Source organism: Apteryx rowi, unplaced genomic scaffold (genome assembly GCF_003343035.1).
Source record: "Apteryx rowi isolate R43461 unplaced genomic scaffold, aptRow1 scaffold_126, whole genome shotgun sequence".
In the NCBI taxonomy this organism is placed as follows: Eukaryota; Metazoa; Chordata; class Aves; order Apterygiformes; family Apterygidae; genus Apteryx; species Apteryx rowi.
The window spans coordinates 250,704-269,818 of NW_020447486.1; the positions used below are offsets into that span (position 1 = coordinate 250,704).

At 42.3% G+C, this 19,115-nt stretch overlaps 1 protein-coding gene across 1 annotated transcript in view; it reads right to left on the reverse strand.

The window, feature by feature from the left end:
- The window catches only part of SORBS1 (sorbin and SH3 domain containing 1), a 136,255-nt gene that overhangs the window by 63,950 nt on the left and 53,190 nt on the right, over nt 1–19,115 (reverse strand). Inside the window, exons 4-8 of the mRNA XM_026055855.1 lie at nt 11,030–11,085; nt 9,306–9,377; nt 2,339–2,458; nt 767–793; nt 489–604 (exon numbers count right to left, since the gene is read on the reverse strand). Coding sequence (XP_025911640.1) covers nt 489–604; nt 767–793; nt 2,339–2,458; nt 9,306–9,377; nt 11,030–11,039 — 345 coding nt within the window. The 5' untranslated portion in view covers nt 11,040–11,085. The remainder of the gene's footprint in view (nt 1–488; nt 605–766; nt 794–2,338; nt 2,459–9,305; nt 9,378–11,029; nt 11,086–19,115) is intronic.

Below are 19,115 nucleotides of genomic sequence, written 5' to 3' on the forward strand. Positions count from 1 at the left end.
CAGCCACCCAAAGGAAAAAGGATGAAGCTACGCTTCTCTTAACAGATCAACTTTAACAATTTATCTTAGGATACAAATAACATTTCCCTTGATGGCCTTAAAAGCCTTGTATCAGCTCTAGTGTTAAAACAGAAAGGCATTTCCCCAATATCTTGTTTTTAAGGTGGTGTGTGTAACTCTGCTTTCAGAGCTTTCCTGCAGTGACCTCAAGGAAACAGTCCACACACAAAAGAGAAAAATAGAAGGCTACTTTACCGTTTCCTTGCAAACAAATAGCATTGTCCTCCTTCTTCATCCACCAAGGAAAGACTAGTGTGCCTGAACACACTATCATCACAGCACTCTGCTGACATCAGGTAGGAAAAGCTAAGGCACAGCAACTTACCCAAGTCTGCAGCAAAGTTTGGAGTTCAACCCAGGACTCCTGACCATGAATCCAGTGCTTGAACCCAGAAGATCACGCTCAGAGTCACAAAAGAAAAGCTTACCTGTGGCTTGTTGTCTGAGGAAAGGTTTGGACGCACACTCCTATAACCCTTGGCAGCCAGAGAAGATGGTTGGGCATCCCCATTGGCATCAGTGTTAGACGACAATCTGCAATCATCTACAGGGGAAGGAAAACCTCAAATCACAGAGGATTCCCTCCAGTTACTGAAGAAGTGAAAGGAAGGGACTTTCTTTTTTTTTTTTTTTTTTTTTGCCAGGCAACAAGAAATACTTCCAGGAAAGCAACAGAAGCAACAAAATAAACAGCCAACATTTGTACCTGTTTCTGGGTTTTCTGGCTCCAGACCTAAGCATTTCACGGAAAGCAGGGATGGAAGAAATGGGGTGGAGGGTAGGCATAAAGGAAAGGAAAGGGGAAGAAAATAAACAGTTACATTTACAGAAAACATTTACCAACTGAAGTTAAGAGTCGAGCTACTTCATTTCACACATAAAATTCTTTCTGACAGGGCTGCCTAATTACCATAGAGACCAGCCCTAAACATGATGCCCTCCCTGTTTCTGACCTTTGTAAACACAAGGCAATTCATTCAGAGCAATGAAGAAACAATTGTTCATTGACATTCTTATTTCAGAGGCAAAAAGGCAGCCCAGCTAGCTACTTTCTAAAGCTGCAACTTGAAGTCCAAATGCCACACATTACTGAAAATGCAGGGCCCCATATTCAGCCACAACATAGGCTGCAGACATATCTGTCCTTATCAACATTGCTATATATGATTAACCTGGGTAGAGGACTGCCAACAAATAGATCAGGTTTTGCAGACCTAGTGTGTGTGTAAGAGGGGGGGGGAGTATAAAATATGATGTCACTTTACAGCCCAGCCCCTGCAGCTGCATGCATTGAGACAAGTTGGTCTCATCGCCTATTTGCCCACCTCCTACTGGGCTCCTCCCCACCACCCCTCCCCATGTTAGTCATTTTGCTGTTCAAGTTGTATGCAAAGAACTCTTCCAGCTCCAAAGTGCATTTCATAAAGTGATTGAGAGAGTAAGCAAAGGAAGTATTAATGAGCTTATTTCCATAGTAATGGGCTCATTGCCATTCAGGCTGCTGGAAATTTATGAAGCCATCAACAGAGAGGAGAGAGGCAATGGGGGGCAGGGAATGAAGAAACAGAGAATGGCAAGCATGAAAAGAGGGAAGGTCACAGGTGGAGCAGAAGGGGAGGAGAAGAGGGAGGCAGAAAGCAGCACATTGGGACTGAAATTAATGGAATCACCCTTCCTATAACAATAAATCCTGAAACTATGTATGCTTTGCTTTCAGGAGMAAGTTTGACCCCCTTCTCCCTTAACAGCATCTTGCCTTTGGGAGCTCATCCTCTCTGCCAGACCCACAGCACTAGCCAGGTTTGTTATGCTTTGCCTGTCTCTTACAATTAAGTAATTACACATCTGCTATTGAAAGACTCTAGAGTTCTGTGGAGACACTGTCCGTCTGGGATGCCATCCCTGCTCCCTTGACAACCGCAAGTGAATGCTGCTGCGGCAGCAATGCCACCCAGACTCTTTCTGTTCCACCTCGTGCCTGGGATAAAAGGAGGCCATATAGACCTGCCAGGAAAAAAAAGAGTTCACAGTTTTAGGTGCCCCTTACAGCAATAGGGAGCTGTAAACAAACTTACCCCATGAGTAACCCACACTAGCAGAGAACAGGACTCTGTCTCCCTCCACTGGTCTCATCCTTGCAAGAGGTTTATGACTCTACTATGGGACTTAGGGCTTTAGATTTTAGTCAAAAAAAGATCATCCCAAGATCCTGGACTGACCTCACATGATGTTACTGCAAGTTACACGTTCCAGCTAAGYTTTTACCCACAACACTTACTTTCAGGTTGCTCAACATCCTGAGGACATGGCGAAGAGATATTCTGATTTTCTTCATAGGCTGGAGATGCCCGGAGGGTCACAGCTCCTTTTCYGCTACAGACTTTGCTGGGATCCGTTTCTAGAGGAAATGCACACCCACAAAGGCGACACATTGAAACAGATGATACAGCACTATTAGGAGCCCTCAGAGCTCTATGGAGTAATTGCAGCACGGCTGCCTCTGGGTGAATCAATCTAGTAATGCTTATGTGGATGAAGATTAGCTCTGGATTTAAAGCATTGAGAAATCAAAGCAGTTTTGTATTCAGGTAGTTGATGAATGTAGAAATAAGGTCTGAGTCAGTGTAACAGAGCTAAGAAAACAAGAAAAAAAGATGAGTGTTTGAACCGAATTTCACAGGCCCCTTTGCTTTATTAGGTCTGCTTTCCATGGAGATATTGTACTAGTGAAGTTTTCTACTGTTATACCTGTGGCTCTGCTACTGGGATGTCCCAGTGGTACAAAGCAACACGGTTTGTGTGCTGAGGCCTTAGAAATGCCTTTTGTGCAGGACCGAAAGAGAAAGAATGTCTTAGGACTACTGGAGGACAAAATCTCATAACTATGCTGAATATAATCTAAAGATACTGCAAGTCACTTTCTCACCATCTCCCCCATTTCATGGCTGTGTTTAATCCTCTAACACAAAAACTCTCCCAAAAACTAGAAAGAGATTTAACATATACCTGTTCAGATCACCTTGTAAGACAAAAAACAGATCATGTCAGCTTCCTTGCTGAGGTCTGATTCAGCACAGCTTCTTTGTGGGCTTATCCTTGCACATTTCAGTCCACACATTTTGGCTTTTTCTCATGCCATCCCATTAAGTAATAACAAATCAGAGCTTCAAGGCCGTCTCCCTCCTCTCATAAAAAAACTTTCTGGAGAGTTGTTTCTTCCAAGATATCTATTGGAACAATAAGCCTAAAGAGTCTCTCACTTATCCAAGCTACTTCCCCTGGAAAACACACCCCTTCCCCTTCGTGTGCACTATCTATTACTGACCCCGCAATGACCATCTGTTTTTTCACTCTGACCTACCTAAAATCAGCTGCYAGTCCTACCAATGCACAAGGAGCCTGAAGAGGTTCTGGGCAGGTGCTGTGTTGCACAAATGGCAACACAAGATGATCTTTATCTTTATAGGGTGAGGATCATGTTATCTCTGCAGTGGGAAGGATGCAGTTTCTCTCCAGAAACTGGTATTTTAATGAAAGTTATGCCTTTAGAATGGAGGGAGAGGGCAAAGGCTGCTGCTTATTGCCCAGACAACAGCCCGTGTTCGTGGAGATCAGTATCTCCTGGCTGATTTCAGTAAGAAAATGCCCAATTAAACCCACACCAGTACAGCACCTACAGAACATGACAACACCTTAGCCAAGGCTCCAACACACTGCCACAAAATAAAGAAATATCACCAGTATCAGATGGACGACAGCAATAAGGGGAGGGACTCAATGAATGTCAAACATCTGGTTCACATTGGAAGTCCTCTGTGCTGGAATTACCAGTGTCCAAGCTTTTGCACGAGCTTCCAGTGCTTTGGGGCTTTCTCAAAAAGGATAGTGTCAGGTAGCAGATCCATACTTGAAACTGGAGGAAGGATGGAATAAGTAGGGAATCAAAAGAGACTTTCAGGTCCTACAGTTCAGCCTCTAGTTAATTTGCAGCACTGAGGTGGCCCTTAACTATGAAGGGAAAGGCTATATGCACACAGACAATCAAATAGTGCTTAATCCTGTTTTCAGGTTTTAAATATGCCAAATTGCATTCCCACCACACAACTGGTCATGCCTTAAGGTCACCCAAATGGCTGAGAATGGATGTTGACTTCTGAGTGATTTTCACATGATTCAAGCAGGATCAGAAGATGCTCTTGCCCAGGACTTCAGTTCTAGCTATCATTCACGTCCACACAGCACAACATACAGCATCAGGACTCCATCAACACCTGTTTAAACCAGAGGCCCAAGGTTTAAGCTCTAAAACTCCAGTTTTAAGAGAGCTGTAACTCTATGAGGTGGGGACACACTGGTGGTGACCTAATTCAGACATCCACAGGGTAGCTGTTCTTCTGAGCTCCTCACCCAGATTCTCTTCACAGGCACTGGAGAGAAATGAAAACACCTAGAGCGCACCACAAGGTAACTGCCTCCATCACTTTGGAGGAGAAAGGCCCCAAAATTGCCTGTTTCTCTCCAAGAACTGTAAGAGTCTAAATGTTTAGTTCAGCAGTATTTGCTGAGAGAAATCCTACACATAATCCTATGTGTTGGAGAGGTTAAAGCTGCCCATAGCCCCCACATCTTATTAGCATTCTTAAAGCTCAAGACAGACGTATCAGCCTTTTCCTGAACCACAGCTCCAGAGGTTGGGGATGCAGCTGGTCTGTCTTTACTACACAGCCTATTCTTGCCCTAGGGCTAGCAAAGCAGGCAAAAGCAGAAAATATCCCAGAAGAGTACCTTCTTCTAGACCCCTCCTCACCAAATGCTTAATTTAGTTCCTTTCCTATTCTCTCCTTCTCCTCTCCTTTCTAGTCAACATTTTGTTCCTTGGTCATGAAGTTGTTGAGCAAGTGAAAAGGTTTTTCTTGATCRCTTTGGCAAAAATAAACATACCCAGAGCAGAGTGTGAGAGTGCAGTTTGAGCAAATAAGGCCCAGAAATAACAGAGAATGCTGGAGGGGCTTTAAATGCCATATTTTTCTGGTTGATAGGCAGGTGTCACACAGAGCGCACGTCTTGYGCTGCACTCTGACATATCCTGCTTCTGTATTATGGATACGTAAACCATGAAGAGGGGAAAACAGCCAGCTTCTGGGCCAGGTTCCGCTCTTGCCCTTTGTCTGCTCCATTCGGATGCTACGTTTCTAGGGGCAGGAACCCAGCCCGTACCAGAAGGCACAGGGACTAACCTTTCCCTGGTGACTGAGGGCAGAGGTGCATATCAGGATGCTAGCACTTCTCCTGTGCTATCCAGCAAACAGTGACGGGGCACTGCAGGCAGGAGGCCTGAGGTTCCTGCGCACACAAACCAGCACTGAAGTGCAGCTGCTTCCTAAGGTGCTCCCCTGCGCTCAGCCTTCCCCTTTTGCTTACGTGGCCAATGCTGCACACTCGCCGTGTTTATACCACAGACTGCCTATCTTTTGGGGGCTCCTTTGCAAGCATCATGCATACATTGTGGTTTGGTGAGGTGTCAGTTTGATCTCATCCACTGTTACTAACAACAGTAGTTTTGCTATTTATCATTAATCTTTCAGATATGACCGAAAAAAGGTAAAATTGGTAATCAGATGGTTAGCCTGGGAATCCACCATTTATGCCTCTGAAAATACACCCATAGTCCAAACCTTCAGAAAATARCCCTTTTACAAGGTCTACTGCAGTTTGAACGAAAGTATATTTATTAACTGTTTTCTTAAATATATCATAAAAACTTAGAGATGGGACTGAATTTCTCCCCTCAAATCCAACCACCTCTGAACTTTGAGTTTTCAAAATTCTGGATATAGAAACAATTCTTGAAGGCAACGCTGTCTTGATTTCTAACTACATTCTCACAGAAATCTGCCTGAAAATTTTCCACTAGAAGTGTTTTCCGCTGGAGAATGATGACTTGACAAAATGGAAACACTATGAAGAAACCAATCAACTTCATGGAATTGTCATGAGAAAATATCAAAGCATTTAATTTTGATAAGATTCAGACATTTTATTTTTACTTGATATTTTTATTTTTGTACAATACATTACAAATGTAATGACAGTCAAAACAGTAAGAATTGGAAAAAATATTCTGAACTCAACAAAATTAGAATGTTTTGAAAAGGTGTGAAAATGAAATACCATCAGAATAATTTCATTTTAGGAGAGGAGGACAAATACCTATGATTTTGAATTTCCTCACAATTTAGATGAAAAGAAGGAAAACAAAAATCTGAATCTCTCAGTATAGAAATTCAGCAGATGGTAACAAACATGATATTAGCACCGTACTAGTGCAACGGCACACACATGTGACAAAGACCAGAAAAGACAAGCAGTATCAGCTAGACTAGTCGGAATGTCCAAATTCAGCAAATTACAAAAATAATCTTGTACTTTTAGCTGGAAAATATGTGTTTGGGGAAGGGGTGACAGCAAGCCTATCACCCTTATTTATCCATATAAAATTTCTGCAAAGTCAGTGTACATACAGGAAAAGAAAAACAAAACCATTCCACAGACGTTGAACTACGCTTGAACCTGTAAAATAAAATCTCTGATGTCTATGTACTTTCATAAAGACCAAAGATATACAGGAAATATTCTTTGGTTCATCAGGAGTTTGGTTCAAAATGAGGCTGCAATAACAATATCATTCATAACCAAGCATTAGTGGAAGAGTTTACAATGATCCCAGATTCAGGCAGACTCAATTATGTCTGCAGAGGAGCAGYGTAATTGAGAGCAGTGTGTTGTGTCATCATGAGCTAACTTGATTACTTACTGATGAAATCTACAGCTCTGGAAGCAGTGAAAAGAGGATGAAGCTAAAAACTAGCTGAAAAAAGTGGGTGAAGCAGAGAGAAAAAAAGAGAAAGAGAGAGAGAGAGAGAGAGAGAGAGAGAGAGAGAATGATGGCCAACTAATGCATATGGGGAGGGAGAAGAAGATACCTGTAGGCAGCACTAGGTGAGGAGAACTTTTCACTTTCTTCACAGGGATTATTTTAACGGCAGAAATAGAGCGTGTACATAAAGGGACGTCAACAGCTGCAAACACAAAAGTGTAAATGGCACATCCAAAAAGGAAGAACAGAGTTGGGAAGCATGCCACAAAGTTTCTAATGTACTTGGAGACACAATAGCAGGAAATTTCAGATGCAAAAGCAGTCCAAAGAGCAGTGATGCAATCGTTAAAAATATCCCCTCGTTCACCCTAATTCAGGACGTGCCTGTTTTATGCAGCATACGGAACTGCTTACTGAATTGCCTAACTGCTGTGCAGAAGAGGAAAAGAATCTGGAAGCATTAGTTTTTAGAAGCCATCAATAAAGTTTAGTGTAGTCATTTAGCTGAGATACACTACATGCAAAAATAAAAATGTTAAGTCAACATTAAAATGGCTCAGTTAAAACAAGGTAAAGTGAAAAAACAAGAGGTGAAAGGTTCAGAGGGGAACATTACACCAGCCACATTATATGAATTCTGGATTTTAAAGTACATATTTTACAAAATCAGCAACAGAAAGTAGAAACACATGAGACAATCTGGAAAACAGGCCCACGCCACAGGGCAATTATCAAAATACCCAATTTAGAAAAATCCATTCATTTAAACAGTAAATCAGAGAGATTACTATTGGACTCCATCAGCTAGTATACTAATTATACTGGATACATTACTATCAGACACAATGTTTTTTTAGAAGAAAACTGTAGGTCGCACTGTGCAACACTCTAGCAATTGTTACAAAAACTCTCCAAAACTCCTCATACTTCCTCTCTAACTCTATAATGCAGCTAATGTGGAAGTCTATTTATAAAAAAAATAAAAAACAAAATAGAGAAAGAAAGGCAAAATCACTTATAGGTGAAGCTCAACAGGATTAGCCAAAATAAACACCTTGTAAATCACGGCTCCATAAAAATAAACTTGAGTTTTGCTGTTGATTTCCACAGAGCCAGGATTTTCTCCTTTAAAACCTACTTGTTTTCTGCACATATTAACTGGAAAATGATAGCTGCCTCCTTGAGGTCCATTCCACCTCCTTCTGGCCTGCAAAATAAGGGTTAAGAGGAACTACTCTTCACACCCCCAATGCAGAGCACTAGGTGCAAGCATCTAATTTCCTGCTTTCAGGAAAGCCTTTGGAGAGGGACAGAGGCTCTTCCAGAGCGTAATTCAGAGCATCTGACTGGCCCTCATATAGGAACCAAGAGATACAGGCTGGCTARCTCTACCAGCTTGAGTGAGGCACTGACATTCGGGTGCTGTGTACACCTGCCTGGGTGGGGCGTACACCCTCTCTTGTGGCAGTTCTTTCCAGTCCGAGGCAAAAGTGGAAAGCGTAGACTTCACCTACCTGGAAAAGGGCTCTCAAGTAAGAGGATGGGGGAAGAGCTTGACAGATTTTTTTCAAACCTCAGATAAAACTGTTAATTTTTAATTTGAGGAAATGTTTTTTAACCCATTTAACCCACATTCAAACAGCCTGTGGTTTAGGGAACAACCCTAAYCGTGTCCTGCTCTGTAACTGATTGAATTCAGCCACTTACAATGCAGTCAAAATCCTAACTGCTATAAAAAGTCATCAAAGGAAAAGAAAGGAAAGGAACCTGGCAGAAAAACACCCATACAAGCTCACACTTTCACCCTGCCAAAATATATATAATCACTGTACAATATTGGACGCTGTAAAGCACACTCCAAACCCACTGACGTTAACATAAAGACTGTTTTGTTTAGATGAGTTTTGGTTCTAAATTGTTGCTACTAATGACAGATTTCTTTATTACTTAAATGGTTACTTCCTACTCTTTAATCTTTGGCCCAAACCTTCACCTCCCACTGAAGTTAACAGAATTCACACATAGGCACCCACAAATCCACGCTGTCTGAATGCACTAAGATGCTGAAGCACAGGTGCTCACAATCACTGCAAGTGGTACATAACCTTCTTCAAAACAGCACTCAAAAATATACTAACAGGCAAATCTAGCCTGCCACGTTTTGCTGCTTAAGGGACAAAGCATATTTGTTCAACTCAATGCTGCTGCTGCTGCAGGGATGGTGCAGCACAATGCTTTTCTTGTATCAGTACCCAGGCAAACTAAATTTGGAAACCCCTGCTGTAGTGAATGTCGGGGGAAATGAGCCACATCACTCAGCTGACATGCAGGGGGAGCTGCGGAGATGTCTCTGAAGCTCTTAACTCACCTTTTTCTTGTCCATTGCTGCTCGAGATTAGCCCGTTGACAACAGTTTTTGCAACACCCATTTCTTCGTGTTCTGAAAGACAAACAAAAAAGCAGATTACCTCTGGGTTAAAACACGTGCAACTGAATTTAATCTCTGACTACGAGGGGATGTCATGGATCAGCACTATATGATTCAGGAACTAGAAGATATGTTTATTTTGAGAGATGTTGCTTGGAGACACAAACCTTCTCCTTTGTATGACACCTGTTCCTCCTTTCCCTTTGCCTATCTGGATTGCAGCCTCATTGAAACAGGGGCTGTCTCTGTACGTGCATGCAGCATCCATGGGGCCTCTATACTCTAGTATAGACAAAGTAACTGCTCTTCACTGCTGTATCAGCCCATGTACAAGTCCCTCCTAGATAAGGGAGCTGGCCCTGTGCTCCCCGGTTTTCCAGAAGTGTGCTGTGTTACAGCACTCAGGGCTGCCATGCAACTTCCCAGTACCTACTGACCCTGGGGCCCAAGGGGAGCAAAGAGAATATTTCTTTTGCTATAGCTAACTGACATGCTGAAGGTTTGATTCTCAAAGCTGCTGGGGTAGTTTTCTGAGTCTGCACCTCTTCAAATTTGAGATTTGAAGGAAGCCTAACATGAAATCCAGCTTAATGTGAAATCAGCATTTTGCTGGATTTAGGGTCAAAAAAGAGATTCCAAAGATCTCTGTGGAAGAGAGAGGTTTTCAGATCTGCAGGGCTCTCAGCTGACACAAATAAACCTCACTCTGGTGAATTCTGTGAAACAGAAGAGAGTGCTGGAAAGGACCTCCAAGGTCATCTAATCCACCTGCCTGACCCATGGCAGAAGCGAACCTACCTGTGTCATTGCTGACAAATGTTTGTTTAACCAGTTCATATGAACTTCCAGCATCACCCCAAAACAATGTATTCCAGTGCTTCAAACTTGGAACTTTAGCAAAGTTTAAGCCAAATTCCTAGCTCACATTTTTCAGACCTCTGACTACTCCCCCAGTTTTCCTCTGGACTCACTCCAATTGGTCCACATTTTTCTAATGCCCAAAACTGGACACGATGCTCCAGCTGATACCTGATAGTGTGCTAAAATCAGTAGAAATATTATTCCACATGTCCGACATAAGACACTTCGGTATGATGTCTGCATTTTTTTGCAACAGTATGAAAATTGTTCAGTCTGATTCGGCCTGTCACACAGACAAGCCCTGAGGTTCTCTTCTGCCTAACTAGATTTGTTTGCTGTTCCCTCATTTGTCTTGAACAGCTGTTTTTTCTGATCCAGATGTTAGACTTGGCATTTGCCCCTACTAATACATACGAAAGTCTTTCCAATTGTTCCTTCAGGTAATTAACATGATTTTGAATTCTAATCTTGTATTCCAAAACAAAAGAAGCTAAAGTGACCTACTTCAGCTCAAGATCTGACCTTTCTAGTCATTTTTTGAGCTTCATGGGCCAAATTTAAACAACAAAAATCAAGACAGGACATTTTTCACTAAGAAGCTGTTCCACTGTTTCATCAATAGTCAGATTCCCTGAGCATTCCCTGAGCAGAGGGCATTGTCTGAGAACCGGGAAGAAGAAAAGTCAAAATAGAAAAAAAGAAAAAAAAAAAGGAAAGAGCAATTGCATCACAAACAGACAGGAATGATTCTAGCAGTAAAAAGATAGGTCAGTGAAGGCAAGTGGAAAATAACACAGACTTACCAGAGCTCATTGTGGCCGAGGKACTTGCCTTTTTCACTTCTGGATCTTCTTTGTCTCTGTTTAAAGTAAAAGGCAGAACGATTACATTATGTTTCATGTCTGCCCAGACTGCAGTGGACCTGATGCTGAACATTCATCACAGAAGTCAAGGTAGGAGTCACAGTGTCTTTAAAATTTTTAGTTTCTCAGCCCAAATGGATTTATTTAGTTAGTTACATTTTTTGCTGGTAATTATCAGAAATTAAGCAGGATTCCTACTAAATATAGATATTACTAGAAACATTTTCAGACTAACCCTCAAGACTAAATCACAAGATACTGACTAAAATGTAAGAGCCTGCATCTGGCAAACTGCAAATCTGGCTAGTCTCTAATCTTTGAAACGTGCACCATTTTAAAAATCTATCTCAGTGATACTAACTCGAAGCAAAAGCCCTCAACCTAGAGCACTGCCAGATTTCAGGGCGATCTGTTGTTCAGACCAAAGTTCATCTCTCCTTTGGAAGATGTTACAATACAGAAGAGAGTTATCTACAAAAACTCATATTAACTTCTGCCCCAATCACTTCTGGTCCTGCTTGTCCCCTTTGAAGTTAAAAAGAATACAAAGATCAAGTTAGCATTTTCTGTTACAAAGCTTGTACTGATATGCCAATGAAAGGCGTCTTGAGTTATGGATGGATTTCTTTTATCTAGCCATTGTTTCTAGCTAAACAAGCATTCCGTTATTCTCCTTGACCACCCTATCCTGGAGGAGAACATCTCATCTCCATTTCTATTAAGAGACTTTCTATATAGCAGGGTATCCCCCATCACTTCTCTCAGCGTAGATTCAAGTAGCTTGCCTTACGTGTGTGAGCTGCCTTCCCAAAGGGCAAAGCCCAGGTGCACAGCCTTTGCATGAGCAGCTGCGAAGGTATTTGCTCAGGTGGGGGATGCACAGGTTGCAAGAGCACTCAGGGACATTGTATCCTTCCAAACAAGAGCACAGACCCAGCACCAAGAGTCCTGACACAGAGGTACACAGTGGGATAAACAATCTTACAAAGTGTGCTCTGCAGCTGTTCCTTATTCATGCAGTAAAATAGCAGTGATACTGGTATTTTCAGGAATAGTCTCCCATAGGTGAGACTTAAAATGAGAAGCTTCAGTTCTTCTGGGACCAAAGGCAGTGGAATTACCAGCCCAAGACAAAAACTCTCAGACTGGAATCAGAGGAGAAAAAGTCAATATTCATGATCATGGAAGACTACAGGGGACAACTGTGGGGCCTGTTCATACTCAGTGCCTGCTCCTGTCAGGACTTGATACCTACAGCAGCAAACAGGTTTCAACATGACACTGCGGATGTTGGTTTCAACAGTGAAAGAGCAGCATTTCTGCAAAACAGGTCTGTGTTTGCCAGGGTCTCCTGACTGTCTAAGGGTCCTAGACTGCATTAAAAATCCTTTCATTTTATGTTCATTTTATTTCATTTTCATCAAAAAATAGCACTCAAGAGAGTGAGACCAAATGTAACTCCAGCCAAGATAAGACCCAATTTTTTATTTCTGCTAGTGCTCACACTTTTAGACCAAAAGGTCCTGGGTTAGGTGCCTCCCAGGACACAAACAGAAATAGGTATCAGAATCTGCACAATCATGCATAGACAAAGACCCTAATCTGTGAAATATGGGGGAAAGAGGGTACAAAACCCTCCCCTCYTTCCAAGTTGCTAAGAGAAATAAGAAACCAAACAAGATAGTTGGAGATATTTGTTTTCCTGTTACATGAACTGGGGGCAGCAGTGGTACATTGTAAGAGGTGGAAATTGCCTTCAGGCAATTCTGCTTGAACTGTCCCCATTCTTAGCTAGCATTTGTTTCATACCAGCCAGAACATAACAAACGTGTTCGACAGATACTCTAAGAGGAAAGGAAAGAAAATTCAACAAGCAAATACAGTAACAGACTAGTCTGTTCACCGCTAAAACTAGCCAGTATCTGGTCTCTCAAGCATGCCACTCCAGCAACAGCTGCCAACACTTAATTTTTTAAACATTTTATTCATTGAAATAGCCACATAAGAGATACACCATGGGTTGGTGAAGACTCAGCAAGATGCAGCCTAACTCTAAGCTGATTCCAGCGAAACACAGTGCAAAGTGGGGGCCGCAGCCTAAAACTAGTCAGCAATGAAAGCTGAACACAACCTAAGGGCCTGCTGCCTGACTTTGCCTGCCAATGCAATACCTGCTTTTTGCTTCTACTATTTCATATGAGGAGTAAAGACCCTGAACTAGAGATGGCTGGCACAGTCTGAGAATTTGGACAATTGTATTTATTAATAATGTTCTTTCTCATCTCAATAAGATTTCCATTACAGGAAGATGCCTTAATTCAGGTAAAGGAGAAAGAAATGGGCTCAAATTACAGGCTACCCAGGCAAAGGATATATGTAGGAATATTATAATCTTCTATGTATGGAAAACTGTTATGAGTTAAACTCACTGGATAAATATATGTCCCCCTGTAAGGCAGGGAGAAAACTACAAGAAGGGCCAAAACTGAGGTAAGTCCCAACTCAGCTTTAGAATTAAAGCCTCCGCAAATGTCATTCTGAAGTTGAGGAGATCACAGGTACCCAAAAGTTTTGACTCAGCACTGGCCCTCCTCTCTACAGGCTCCATGCAAGTCAACAGAAAGAAAGATGCTCCACTTAGAGCATCCCCAAAATGTTGCATGCTTTCCTCTAGTATACACGATACAAAACACAAAGCAAAAAAATCCAGCCTATTACCTTTTCTAGAGAGAAAACAGGAATGCCAGCTCACAAACCTGGGCAAAGGCAGAGCCCACTGTTGCTACAATCCCAGAGCAATACAGGGTCCCTTCCACAATGGCAGTCTCTGAGCAATTAAACTTGGGCCCATGCTTTGTGCTGTTCAGACTATCTCATCTCCATGTAGAAATATTGGCATCACCACTTCAAAGAATCTCTGATTTCAGTGTTTTCTATTTGGATTCGGGAGTCTTGATGTTACTTGCAATGTAAGGAGAGCATTAATGAAAGAACCCACAAAAACGCACAATTATTTGGCTTTAAAAGAACAAATTACTTTTCACAGGAAGTGATTTGGAGATTAAAGTGGTAATTAAAGAAATAAGTTTGCTATAAGTAAATGAAGTAGGCGGACAAACTCATTAGAATTAGATCTAGAAAATGACTTTTCCACATATCCCCAAACTTATTAGCAATTATGGAATTCAATTAAAATAACAAGCATTCAGTGTTTATTAACTGTGAAACTAAACAGCATTATTTAAGCACTCGGCTGAACTCGCACCTAATGCAGGTTCCCATACAAAGGATTAAATTCTTAGTGCTTGGTGGATATGAATGAGTGCAACTCTAGAGACTCCATTTAAAAGTTGATTTAGATCAGCTGAGGATCTGTATGCAGATTGGCTGCATGCAGGTAGAAATAATCATCTTTTAGATTYAGGAGATTATGGCGCATCTTTGAAGTTTAGAACATGCTTCAGCACCTTTTTGCATTAGGGCTACAGGGTTATTCTACCTGTCTCACATACGTTTAACTTAAATTACATACTGAAGTCTGATTAGGCCTATCTTGTGTTTTATGGAGTAGCCTGAGGCTGCTCTTGGGACTAGATATATGGTTCAGCCAGGCAGCACATCTGGCTCCATGGTCCAAGTATAGCAAAGTGTTGCCCTCTGTAACACCTGGCTATATACATGCTGTACATTAGTGTGCCATGAGTGTTGGRCTAGTGCATCATTAGACAGAGCAGTCCCTGCCAGGTTGGCCAGACAGCCTGTCCCTAGGCTGCCTGCAGGCTGCRGAAGGAGGGGGATTTGGAAACATTTTCTGCTCCCGGGTGCTCTGGAGAGCTTCCTGCAGACATAGCCGAGCCAGTCCTGCAGGCTTGTGCAAGCGTGAGCAGCAGCACTTCAGCACAGAGCCTTTCAAAGGGAACTAACAATGAGATCCCTCATGTAATCTTAAAAACAGAGAAACTGGTACTGCCAGATTAGGCAACGCAAAACAAAATAAAACAAAAAAGTTACTCCTTCCAACTCCCTGTTCCAATCAGTGGACAGTCTGTCTCCTTGCCAGACCTGAATTCATGCCTTTCCCGAAATGTGACAAAAAAAGCAACAAAGGCTTCAAAGTTGCACTCATTCAAAATACAATGAAAGGTACTGAATTCCTAAGGGCATAAACCATGGGCTGCAATTCTGCACATGCCAATGCCTGTACGTAACGTCCACCAAGTCCTGACCAGCTCCGTTGTAGCTCTAGACGGACATTTAATGGTTCCTTCTTCCCTTTCATCCCCAGCACATTTCTTCCAAGACTGTAGCTCTTTCCCTACTTGGTGTGGAAAAGAGARCAGGGGATTTGGAACCCTATTTAGGAGGAATGCAGATAAGTGGTGACTACTGCTGCACAGCATGTCTCTGGATTATCTCACAGGCTCTAAACATTCAAGTACTCCCCCTGTAATGGCAGGGAATAACAAACAGCTCATTAATAGTTCCGAGTAAGGACACATGCTCTTAAGTCACTGGTATCTCAGTTAAGTGTCGCAGGAGGTAGTTATTTTTGGTGGTCAAATGTGTGCGGAGAAGTAATTTCCTTTGGTTTCTTCTCTTGTTACTATTGACAGCTCTGATTATTCACATAGGATTTTAAGATGTAAATTGCTAAACATAAGCATTCAAAATTTATGAGGCAGGTCCCTAAATTCCTGAGATTTGGCCTCCTGCTTTATCTTCTCAGGTTTGAGCTTTTACACTTCCAAATTTTTCTCTCCAGGCACAAGAACTTTAAGGGTTTTATGGTTGTTTTGAAATGAAAATTGTTACTTATATTCATATAATCTAGGAGTTGAGGCTTTTAGAAAAATGCCAAGCTTTGAGACTTACATAAACACCAGGAGGACCAGCAATCATAACATTTACTTTTCGTGTGGTCAGATCCTGCATATCATTCGCAACGCTCGGTCATTTAGCCCGCAGCTCAGGCCTTTCCGCACATTGCCAGCAGTGTGCCAGATTCACATGTTCTGCGCACACAGCCATGTCAGTAACATGGAGTCCCAAAGATGGSAAGGGGGCAGAGGGCCGCACCACTGCCACTTCCCCTGCTCCGGAGGGTCCTTTGCTCAAGGAACGTGCCAGCAAACACAGCTCCCAGGACACAGCCTCACGTCACGCCAACAACCCCACCCAACTTAGCACTCGATGCTTAGAGTAGAGAAATTTTTGCAGTTTAGATTATTTTTGTACTTTAGCAGAGGTGGAGAAAATCAGATTGGTCAAGTTTATTTTTTGTTCCAGACAACTGAAGTTCCCAGTTCATTTTTGTTCACTCTGGGACACCCCAGCCGCTCCAGCTTGGCTGCTGCCAGTGGCACCCGCAGCCTCGGTGCCTGGCTGAGTTTGCCCACAGAGAGGGCTGCTCGCGCCCCTACCATTACCCGAGGGTGGGCTCAAAGTATGTCTAAAAGCTTGGCATAAAGGGTATGGCAGCTTCTCTCAGCGATGCTTCCTGATACACCTACAGTGTTGAATTCCTTAGGCGGACTGCCTGCTGCCCGGCCCCATGGCAGGCCCACATTGCATGTGGGGTTTGGTCCTGCCGAGCTCTGCCCCAGGCCCAGAGAAACATTTTGGCATGTGCWTGGTTTGAAGTTAATGGTCTAAACATGTGAGTTGTCTAACCGAGTTCCTTCCTGCATCTGAAGCACAGTTATCAAGGCTACAATACCACCTCTTCACTTCTCACATTATATTACATAAAGCATGGAGAGAGAAAATAACTAGATTACAGGAGGCAGCTTCAGGTTAACACAGGCAATCAGCTCTCTCTCCAAGTACCRTATATTACCATACTTTACCCTGAAATACTGAAAGAAATACATTGCCTGTCATTGTAATTTTAAGGGTTAAAGAACATCCTGGCACTCCTTCAGAAGACATTACGCTCCTAAGAATAAATCTCACAAAAAGACTATGAATAAGCAGTGCACAGAAGAATTGCACTAATTCTGAACAACACAACGGCCTCCCTGCGCTCTTCAGCGAGTGTTAAAACAGCAGAGAGGGAGCAGTGAAAGCTTGCTAAATGAAACAAACGGCAGCATAGAACACAAGCTGGCATTAAATGTTCTTATAAATAATTGAGCTTACAGCTGTTAGAAGAAATAAACATAGCACATTTCATATGCAATATCATGGCTTTATTTATTTATTTATTTTTAGGTATGGAGCATGTTTGTTTCCTTCCTAATCTGCAAAGTTAAGCTGGGGACATCTGCCCCAGCTAACTTTTGTGCAATTTAACAGGAATGCGTTACTTGGAAAAACAGAAATCAAGTAAGAAATTTAAAATAGGAGATGTGGCTTTAAGAACTCAGCAATGCTTTTGAATTAAGTCATCTTTCAGTCATCAACTTCAGAGTAAACAAAGCTCACCCGCAACCTGACTTAACTCAGTTCAAGGTCACCACTTTGGAACATAGGGCAGAAAAGGATCTCCTGGGTCATCAAGTCGACTCCTATGCTATTGCAGGCAACTSTGTCATACAATCCTGTTTGAGAACATTTCATGTCCCAGCTTAAAACTGGTACAGCTTTCTGCCTCCACTGCTCCTCCTGAAGGCTATTCCAGAGCTCATTCTTCTTCCAGTTAGAATGCAGGTTCTGACCTACAGCCTAAATTTAATTCATGACCAGCTAGCACTAATTTGTTTTGCACCAACACTATTTTTCTGTTTAAGTAGCTCCTTTCCCTCCTGATACACACCCCCACCCATGCATTTTTAGAAAGCTATTGCACCTCTGAGTCTTCATTTTGCAAGCCTGTAACATTTCCAAAGCAACTGGCCTGCACATTGCCACCCATCTCATTAAAATGAAGACAAGAATTACAGCAAATATATCCGAGATCCTAATCTGGAAAACAGTGGAAGATTTTAAAGACTGGAAGTCCTAAGTTTGAACTCTGCTTAATGTCACAGAGAGTAAAGCCTACAACTGACATGCTCAACAGCTGAAAAAGAAGGGAAATCTGGAGGTTTAAGAGATGAATCAGCTTGTTTGGTCCATTCTAATTCTGGCCTGTCACCTAAAAACAATTCTGCAGTCAGTGCTAGTTCAGATAGTGACTTTGATGTCTACAGGAACCTCCCTTGCAAGGAAACTGGAATAATTTCACATCAGCCAGGGAACGCTCCTGAGGCGACAACAACTTGTAGCTGCAGGGGTGGGTGGCTAAGGAGCGGCTCCTGCTGGAGCCCCCAGCCCCTGTCCTGCTACAGGCACAGCGCATGAAAGAGCAGTCCAGRAGAGGATGGTTTGGCATAGTAGACAGAAGAGAAACTTGACATGAAGTGCCTGACTGGTTCCCTTTGGTTAAGTGAACAGCTCTTATCAGTAGCATTACAGCCAAAAACATTTCTTCCCATGACAATAGATTTCAATACACTGCAAATGGGCTTTGACTTCCTCCTGACTCTGTCAAGACTGCCCTCTATTTTTTTTTGCATTTGATAGCTATTGGGATGATGGTGACATTAGCTGTGGGCTATGTATCATCTGTGTCAACCAAAGAAACAAATGCCTTTGTGCCACACCTGTATGTCCAAGCAGCCCACATATACATTTTGAAACTTCAGAGAGAAAAATAAATTCTGAAATATTTTAAATAAAATCTTGTATTCAACTTAGCAGGAGATCCAAGGCACAACATTTGGGAGCATTAGAAGCTGAGACTTCTGCTCAGAAGTCGCTGTAATATGTACGCTAACACCTCACAAATGGAAGCACTTTACAAACACGCTGACGTATGTCTTGTACAAGGGAACTCAAGTGGGCACAGTTCTCAGACTGCCAGCTATGGAGGGAAAGCAGTAAATAATATAATAGCCACACAGCMACTTGGGACAGCTCAGGACTCTTAGTTCCACCATGACTCATAGGGGAGTTTGGGCAGGCAGCACATTAACTACTGAAATTTCATTTTGTCTAGGGTTAATAAGGGGAAATTAATTCAGTRACACCAGATTTATTTTTTGCA